A 10047-nucleotide genomic window follows, 5' to 3' on the forward strand; every position below is an offset into this window, starting at 1 on the left:
TCTCAAAAAAAAAAGAAAGAAAGAAAACTGTAAACCTTGCAACCTTGGATTAAGCAATGGTTTATTCAGTATGACACTAAAGCACTAGCAACAGCAGCAAAAAAATGGACTTTCTCAAAACAAGTTTTGTGCTTCAAAAGATATTAAGTGAAAAGACAACCCACAGAACAGGAGAATATACTTATAAACCACATATCTAATAAGATACTAAAGGAACTCTTACAATCCATAATGACAATCCAATTTTAAAAGAGGTAAAGCTGGGCATGGTGGCTCACACCTGTAATCCCAGCACTTTGGGAGGCTGAGGAAGGCAGAACACGAGGTCAGAAGTTCGAGACCAGCCCAGCCAACACAGTGAAACCCCGTCTATACAGAAAATACAAGAATTACCCGGAAGTGGTGGCAGACACCTGTAGTCCTAGCTACTCAGGAGGCTGAGGCAGGGGAACTGCTTGAACCGGGGAGGCAGAGTGTGCAGTCAGCTGAGTTCAAGTCACTGCACTCCAGCCTGGGCTACAGAGAGAGACTCCGTCTCAAAATAAACAAATTAATTAAATTAAATTAAAAGAGATAAATGTGGCTGGGAAGAGTGGGTTGCACCTGTAGTCCCAGCACTTTGGGAAGCTGAGGCGGGAAATCACTTGAGGCCAGGTGTTCAAGACCAGCCTGGCCTATAGTGAGACCCCATTTCAATTAAAAAAAATTTTTAAAGAAAGGTATATGACATGAATATACATTTCTCCAAAAACTGAAAAATGTCCAACATCACTGGCCATAAGAGAAGTGCAAATCAAGTCCACAACTAGATACCACTATATATCTTCTATATAGCTACAATAAAAAGTAAGTGTTGGAGACGATGTGGAAGTGTCAAAACCCTCATATACTGCAGACAAGAATGCAAAACGATGAAAACGTTTGAAAACAATCTGACAGTTCCTTAAAAAATAAAACAAGGCCAGGTGCGGTGGCTCATATCTGTTATCCTAGCACTTTGGGAGGCGGAGGCAGGCAAATTGCCTGAGGTCAGGAGTTTGAACTAGCCTGGCCAACAAAGTGAAACCCCATTTCTACTAAAAATACAAAATTAACCAGGCATGGTGGCACATGCCTGTAATCCCAGTTAGGAGGCTGAGGAGGAAGAATTACTTGAAACAGGGAGTCAGAGGTTGCAGTGAGCCGAGATCACACCATTGCACTCCAGCCTGGGTGACAAGAACAAAACTCCATCTCAAAAAATATATATAAATAAAACCAGAGTTATCAGAGGAACCAGAAATTCTATTCTAGGTATATATCCAACAGAAATGAAAACAGGTCCATACAGAAAACCTACACACAAATATTTATACCACTATTATCTATAATTGCCAGAAACTGGGAAAAACCCAACTGCCTACCACTAATAAATAGTTAAATAATACAATGGAATATTACTCAGTAATAAAAAAGAGAACACATTACAAACTGAGAACATCATGCTAAGTGAAAGAAGTCAGACACAAAAGAAAGCCTATTGCATGATTGTATTTATATGAAATGTGCAGAATAGGCAAACCTACAGCAACAGAAAGATTAGTGGTTGCCAGGGTTTAGGGGTGAGGAAAATGGGGAGTGACTGTAACAGGTACACAGTTTCTTTCTGGGTGAGGAAAATGTTCTGAATAGTAGTGATGCCTGCACAACTCTGAAGAACCAGTGAACTGGGCCAGGCGCAGTAGCTCACACCTATAATCCCAGCACTTTGGGAGGCGGTGGCAGGCAGATCACTTGAGTCAGGAGTTCAAGACCAGACTGGCCAACATGGTGAAACCCCATCTATACTAAAAAATACAAAAATTAGCTGGGCAGGGTGGCTCATGCCTGTAATCCAGCTACTTGGGAGGCTGAGGTAGGAGACCTGCTTGAACCAGAACCTGGGAGGCGGAGGTTGCAGTGAGCCAAGATCACGCCACTGCACTCCAGTCTGGGCTACAGAGCGAGACTCCATCTCGGGGAGAAATAAAAAAGTGAACTGTACACCCTAAGAGTATATAGTATGTGAATTATATTGCAATATTTTTGTTTTAATAAGGGAAAATGACCAAAAAAAAAAAAAAAAGATCTTGCATAAGAATTCGTCTCTTTACCTTCCCAGATATTTGATGTGGCTTCCAGGTCCTATTTATTTCTGTGCTCTCTCTCTCATTTATTCTCACTGACCTCAACCTAGGTTGAGGTCTCTCACCTGAAAAAGGCTTCTAACAAGTATTTTGAACCTTATCATTCATTTCTACCATTCTTTGCTTTACAATTCAAGAGTTATCTTCCCAAGATAAAAGTGTGATATCACTGAATTACTCAAAAACTACCTAAAAATATAAAGTTGAAATTTTATATAAAAAATGTAAGGTACTCCACAATCTGGACCAATCCTGTTACAACCTCATTTGCAATATTTTTTCCTATACACCCTCTTCTCCAGCCACATTATTCCACAAAAATGCTTTGTACTTGTATGCCATTCTGTATTTTTTTGCTGTTCTCTCCCAACTGAAATTATTTCCACCTCTATATTTTTTTTCTGAGACAGAGTTTTGCTCTTGTTGCCCAAGGTGGCATTCAATGGTGCAATATTGGCTCATAGCAACCTGTGCCTCCTAGGTTCAAGTGATTCTCCTGTCTCAGCCTCCTGAGTAGCTGAGATTACAGGCATGCGCCACCATGCCCAGCTAATTTTGTATTTTTAGTAGAGACGGGGTTTCTCCATGTTGGTCAGGCTGGTCTCAAACTCGCGACCTCAGGTGATCGGCCTGTCTGGGCCTCCCTAAGTGTTGGGATTACAAGTGTGAGCCACCACACCCGGCCTCCACCTCTATTTTTGCCTATTGAAATCTAAACCAGCCTTGAAGGCTATTTAAATGTTTATTTCTGCCTTGATTTTCCTGCCACAGAGTGAATTATTTCATTCTCTACATTTCATTAACATTCGGTAACTCTATTATTAAAACAAGGCAAGACAGAAGAAAGAAGAGTACAGGTTTGGGGACCAGATAGGCCTGTGTTCAAATCCCAACCGTGCCACTTATTTTTCAACCACATGGCCTTGAACAAATTACTAACCCTGAGCTTCAATTTTCTGACATGTAAAATGAGAATAACAATACATCACAGAGTGATCCAGAAGAGCAAATAAAGTTTAATGAGCACATAGGAATCCTCACTATTTTAGTTTCCTTTTCAAATTTCAGTCTGCTTTATATTCTTGTTTACATGTCTGTCTTCCTCACTAAACTAGACACTGGTTGAAAGCAACACTATATATGGTCCCCCAAAAAACAGTTTAAAGGGTACAACATAATAAAAGCTCCCGCCGGAGGTCATGGCGCTCGCGAAGGCGAGGTCATCAGTTCAAGGCTAACCTGAGCAACCTCATAAGCTCAAACTGATTGGCAATAAATAAATAAATAAATAAAATAAAATAAAAAGCACATAGGCTACAGATGCAAAACTCATTAACTCTTAACCTATAGTAGGTATTAAATATTTATTAATGAAACAACATAATTAAATCAAAATTTGTAATTAGTAACTTCCTCAATATTCTATTTGAAAATATTGTAGTTGGCTACACAGAAATGGAGATTTAACTAGTAACCTTGATTCATTTCTTATGGTCCATTATTCGAAAATTTTATGAAGAAATTTTTAAAAAATGGAAGAAAAGTCACTGTTAAGGAGGAAAAATCCATTTTAAGAAAAATGTGATTCTACAACTACAAGATGGATCTGGCAATATAGTGAGTGGAGTAAGTTAGATATAAAAGTACATACTGTATCATTTCTTTTATATGAAACTTTGTAACAGGCAAAACTAATTTAGCAATAGAAATACCAGCACTTGTCTGGGGCAGCAGGTGGGGAGGTAGACTGACTCCAGGAGGGTATGGAAGACTTTTTGGGAGAGAGGGAAATGTTTAAATCTTGATTGAGGCATATACATTTCTCAAAAATCATCAACCTATATACTTAAAATATGAGAATTTTATATGTAAATTATACCTCAATTTTTAAAAAGCATGAGCCATACAGAGCCAACGTCTTCAAAAGTAGCAAAGAAATACCAAATATGTTCAATTATCTACCCATGCTATTATATAATAAAAACTGAAAAACAGCCAGGCGCAGTGGCTCATGCCTGTAATCCCAGCACTTTGGGAGGTAAAGTGGGTGGGTGAATCACCTGAGGTCAGGAGTTGGGAGACACACCTGGCCAACACAGTGAAACCCTATCTCTACAAAAAATACAAAACATTAGCCAGGTGTGGTGGCAGGAATCCCAGCTACTTGGGAGGCTGAGGCATGAGAATCGCTTGAACCCAGGAGACGGAGGTTCCAGTGAGCTGAGATTGCACCACTGCACTCCAGCCTGGGCAACAAGAACAAAACTCTGTCTCAAAACAAAACAAAACAAAACAAAAAAAAAACCCTGAAAAACAAGCTATTCTTCTGCCAGACCAAACAAAGTACCAGCTTAACTGATGGAAAGTTCTTTGTTTTAAGAAACATGCTGGGTGAAGTGGCTCAGGCCTGTAATCTCAGCACTTTGGGAGGCCAAAGTCAGTGGATCACCTGAGGTCAGAAGTTCAAGACCAGCCTGGCCAACACAGTGAAATCCCACTTCTACTGAAACTACCAAAAATTAGCCAGGTATGGTGGTGCATGCTTATAAGCCCAGCTACTCGGCAGGCTGAGGCAGGAGAATCGCTTGAACCCTCGAGGCAGAGACTGCAGTGAGCTGAGTTTGCACTGCTGTACTTCAACCTGGGTGACAGAGGGAGACTGCATCTCAAAAAACGAAAAAAAAAGTGGGGGCTGAGCGTGGTGGCTCATGCCTGTAATCCCAGCACTTTGGGAGGCCAAAGCTGGTGAATCACCTGAGGACAGGTTCAAGACCAGCCTGGCCAACAGGGTGAAACTCCGTCTCTGCTAAAAATACAAAAAATTAGCCAGGTGTGGTGGCAGGTGCTACTGGAGAGGCTGAAGCAGGAGACTCACTTAAACCTAGGAGGCAGAGGTTGCAGTGAGCCAAGACTGCGCCACTGCACTCCAGCCTAGGTAACAAGAGCGAAATTCGGAAGAAAGAAAAAAAAAGAAAAGAAGAAAGAAAGAAAGATTTAAAACACGGAGTATTAGAAAAGCACACATTTGCTGGGCACGGTGGCTCACGCCTATAATCCCAGCACTTTTGGGAGGCTGAGGCGGGCAGATCACCTGAGGTCAGGAATTCGAGACCAGCCTGGCCAAAAAGTAGCCAGGCATGATGGCAGGTGCCTGTAATCCCAGCTACTCCGGAGGCTGAGACAGAATTGCTTGAACCTGGGAGGCTGAGGTTGCAGTGAGTCGAAACTGCGACACTGCACTGCAGCCTGGGCGACTGAGCAAGACTCCATCTCAAGCTCTTTTTTAGAGCACACATTTGGGGTTGTTTCTGATATATAACCGTGGGTTTCACAGAAAAACACTGTTTTAGCCAGGCGTGGTGGCTCATGCCTGTAATCTTAGCACTTTGGGAGGCTGACCTGAGGTCAGGAGTTCAAAACCAGCCTGGCCATCATGGTGAAACCCCATCTTACAAAAAAAAAAAAAGAAAAACACTGTTTTGGCTGCTAAAATAGAAAATTTTTTGATGTTATTATAATACTATCAAGGGTAACTATTCACTACAATGATTATAACTGAGAAATTACATTTAGCAGACACTGAATTAAAAAAAAGTAGTGTCGTTAGGAACTGTTACATAGTGATCTTAGATCATGGTTAACAAATAAAAAACTGCTTTGCTAATAAAAATCTGTGGGAAATTGGTGACATCTTACTAACTCATAACTAAGGATCTTTACACCAACAATTTTGTTAAATCAATTTCAGTAGTCTGAAAAGACTGTTTGTTTAAAGATAAAGTTCACAGCTTTTAGAGGAAAAAAAATCTTTAAAAAATCGGTGGAGCTGCTTTCTTTAAACATTCCTTTTGATAATTCCGTAAATTATACTTCACTGTATTGACAAATAAAGGCAACGATATCAGTTACAAGTTCAATTTTTAAAAAATTTACATTTCCAACAATGCATGAGTAAAACAGGTTTCCTTACCTCATCATCATCATCAGAATCATTCCCAAACACTGAAGGTTTTTGCAAAACAGGGTGCAACTGCTGTGTTTTCTTTGGCAAAATAAGCCCATACCTGCATATATTTTTTTTGAAATAGAAATTAAACCGTTATGTTTAAATATTAACAAATAATACATCTACTATCTCTTCCACGTGAAGCTACCAAATCAGAACATATCATAAGCTTTATGAACACATTAACAGACTGCTTCTGCTTCTCAGTGATCTCAAAACTCTAACATGCCATAAGATTCTATAATTATTACTCTAAGCGATCATTTGTGGACACAGGCCAAACTCAAATACCATTTTTATCAATGAAGAGAGGTAAATAAAAAGTTTAGAAATGTTTAAGATGGCGAAGTGACAATAACATTTTTAAAAAAAGTGTAGAGGAAAGCTTAGTTCATGTCCACTAAAGATTTTTAAATACTTTAAATTATCCTTGTGGTCTAACTAGTCAAGAAAATGGCTAGGGTTTTTTTTTTTCCTACTGTGTACTTCAACAGTTTCTAAGAACTGACTGAATAGTGTAACTCACGAAAATTTTTAAAAGATTAACTGAGAACCCCAAGTAGCCATAGAGGCAAGTTCGCATTACACTTTATTAAGATCACGTGCTTGGCCTCGGGGCAGCTGAGAGAACCAACCCATCAGATTCAACTTGTTTAGTTTCTCACGTTTTGGCCTTTAAGATGCGGAGATCACGGGAGGCCGCATCAAAAGGGTTACACATCAAAAGTAAAACTTTCAGGTACGTACAGTATTTGTCTCTTTTGCGGCAACGTATACCCCAATTTCCTACATGCCTACCCTTTTTCTGTGGCTTCTCAGAACAATATTCCTAAAACGAGAAGGAAGGGCGGGAATCAGGACTTGAGCTTCTGCCAAGGAGAACAAGGCCCTCTAAGGAAGCCAGGAACTGTCTCTCTTCACACTGCCCCTGAGAGCATCCAAGCGGGGAGAAACTCAAGCGCGGGGTAGGAAGCAAGACTGAGGGGCCTCAGACCGAGCTTTTGGAAAATAGAAAAGTCTCGCTCTCTGCCCCTCAGCCTAACTTCCTTTATTTCCTCACAAGTTTCTCCCTCAAACTTCGGGCTTCCATCCTGGAAAATGTACGGGGGAGGGGATTCTATGTTCCTCAGGACTTCTCGTTTTTTCCCGTCTCTACCCCTGACGACACAGCCCCTTCACTTCCAGAGCATTTAAAACTCCTTGGCCAAAGAAACAGTCGCCGTAGTTTCTCATCTCCCAGCCTGACCCTAACTCCCGGATCACTCACTGCCTGCCCGGAATCGCCATCTTGCTCCCGTGTCCGCTGAACGTGGCCGACGCCGCCGTGACGCTAACGCCGACGACGTCACATAAACTCTCGCGCGGCTTTAGGTGGCCCGGATCCTGCTTATCGGTTGGATCTAGGTAGTTTGAGTCACTTCAGCGCTACGGGGAATCAGATCCTGCGGCCTCTGTTTTGTTTCTGAGCCCACTGGCTGCCTTAAAATCTGTAGGAGAAAGGAATGACCACGTTCTAGGCCAGTTGTTTGCAGAGTGTGATTCTGGGACCAGCGGCATCAGCATCACGGGAAATATTGTTAAAATGGCAAATTCTTGGGCCCCACCCTAAACCTGCCGAATCAGAAACTTTGGAGTGGGGCGAGCTATCTGAATTTTAACCAGTGGGTAATTTCTGATACTCAAGAACCACTGCCTTGGCTATCGATATCCGCCCCCCGCCCCCTTTTCCCAAGTGTTCAGTTTAACTGGTTCAGGATAATTAGGCGAAAAATGAAAATCCATGTGTTAATAATACCTTACGGAGGACCAAAATTAATAATACTGTTTGCAGTCCCACCGGGTAGAGGAATCAAGATCATATATGATACCTTTTTTTTCTTTTTTTCTGAGACAGAGTCTCACTTTTGTCTCCCACGCTGGAAAGTGCAATGGCACGATTTGGACCCACTGCAACCTCTGCCTCCCAGGGTTCAAGCGATTCTCCTGCCTCAGCGTTTCCAGTACCTGGGATTACAGCCGCCCGCCACCATGCTTGACTAATTTTTGTATTTTTTAGTAGCAGTAGGGTTTCATCATGTTGGCCAGGCTGGTCTTGAACTCCTGACCTTGGGTGATCCACCCGCCTCAGCCTCCCAAAGTTCTGGGATTACAGACGTGAGCCACCGTGCCCAGCCCATATGTGATATCTTTTAAAAACTCTGACCTCATCTGTGCACTCATTCACTCTTGGTTCATTGCAGACTAGTCTCAGAGCAGCCAAAGAGATCAATTACTGAGAGAAGGATGTTGAAATCTCCTACTATAATTGTGAATTTACTTCTGCTTTCAATTCCATCAGTGTGTGTCATGCATTTTGAAGTTAGGCATGTAAACATTTAGGATTGTTATGTTCTCTTCCATTAACCTCTATAGCATTACGATAAGAAGTGGCCCTCCTTATTCCTCTTTGTCTACTTCGTCTGCTATCAATATAACTAGCTTTCTTTTGTTTAATGCTAGCATAGTATATCTTTTTCAACCCATTTTAATCTATTTGTGTATTTATATTCAAATTGGATCACTTGTTGACAGCATATAGTTGGGTCTTGCTTTTTTATCTAGTCTGCCTGTCTCTTCCTTTTAATTTGGATGTTTAAAACATTTTTACGGCTAGGCACAGTGGCTCACACCTATAATCCCAGCACTTTGGGAGGCTGAGGCGGGTGGATCCTGAGGTCAAGAGATCGAGACCATCCTGGTCAATAAGGTGAAACCCTGTCTCTACTAAAAATACAAAAATTAGCCAGGCATGGTGGTACGTGCCTGTAGTCCCAGCTACTCGGGAGGCCAAGGCAGGAGAATTGCTTGAACCCAGGAGGCGGAGGTTGTGGTGAGCCGAGATTGTGCCATTGCACTCCAGCCTGGGTAACAAGAGCGAAACTCCATCTCAAAAAAAACAAAAAACAAAAAACATTTTCATTAAAGTGATTATGATTGCAGGCTGGATGGGGTGGCTCAGGCCTGTAGTCCCAGCACTTTGGGTGGTTGAGGCCAGCACACACAACGTAGCCAGACCCCCATCTCAAAAAAAAAAAAAAAAAAGTATGATTGGTATTTTTTTTTCTATTTTTCCAAACTGTGATTCAGCCTCCTTTGTTGGCTTATTGACCATACTTCTTTGCTTGTTATTTTTTTAAGCTGTTGCTTTAGGGTTTCTAATATATGTCTTTAACTTATCACCCTAAAGTCTACCTTAAAGTAAGAATCTACCACTTTGTGTATAGTATAAGAAGCTTACAAAAGTATACTTCCATTTTATCTTCTAGTTTTGTGTTGTTACCACAAATTTTACTTCTACCTATGTCATAAATGCACAATAAATTATTTTTGCTATAAAAAGTTGATTTGGGCCAGGCGTGGTGGCTCACGCCTATAATCCCAGAACTTTGGGAGGCCAAGGCAGGTGGATCACAAGGTCAAGAGATTGAGACCATCCTGGTCAACGTGGTGAAACCCCGTCTCTACTAAAAATACAAAAATTAGCTGGGCATGGTGGTGCACGCCTGTAGTCCCAGCTACTCGGGAGGCTGAGGCAGGAGAATTGCTTGAACCCAGGAGGTGGAGGTTCTGGTGAGCCGAGATCGTGCCATTGCACTCCAGTCTGGGTAGCAACAGCGAAACTCCATCTCAAAAAAAAAAAAAGTCAATTCATTTTAAAAAATATTTTCTTGAATGGGAAAAATATGTTTACCCACATATTTATCATTTCTGGTGTTTCCATGTCTGTGTAGATTCAGATTTCTATCTAGTATGATATCTTTTAAAATCTTTTTTTAAAAAGTTTGATTTAGCTCAGTCACCGCTGCCAGGTCGCATATGGTGTTCTCTTACCGCTCC

The 10047-nt window shown here is 41.4% G+C and overlaps 1 protein-coding gene across 5 annotated transcripts in view; it reads right to left on the reverse strand.

Annotated features, from left to right (window-relative positions):
• The window catches only part of NSRP1 (nuclear speckle splicing regulatory protein 1), a 68153-nt gene extending 60680 nt beyond the window's left edge, over nucleotides 1–7473 (reverse strand). For 2 of the 5 annotated variants that reach the window (XM_002748344.7, XM_078373924.1), the window contains exons 1-2: nucleotides 7439–7473; nucleotides 6136–6229 (exon numbers count right to left, since the gene is read on the reverse strand). In XM_002748344.7, coding sequence (XP_002748390.2) covers nucleotides 6136–6229; nucleotides 7439–7458 — 114 coding nt within the window. In that variant the 5' untranslated portion in view covers nucleotides 7459–7473. Of the gene's footprint in view, nucleotides 1–6135; nucleotides 6230–6836; nucleotides 7001–7438 lie in introns of all 5 variants that reach the window. The other 3 variants (XM_078373923.1, XM_035303240.3, XM_008997145.5) reach the window with 3 other exon arrangements.
• Nucleotides 7474–10047: the final 2574 nt, after the last annotated feature.

This window comes from Callithrix jacchus, chromosome 5, assembly GCF_049354715.1.
Source record: "Callithrix jacchus isolate 240 chromosome 5, calJac240_pri, whole genome shotgun sequence".
Taxonomy (NCBI): domain Eukaryota; kingdom Metazoa; phylum Chordata; class Mammalia; order Primates; family Cebidae; genus Callithrix; species Callithrix jacchus.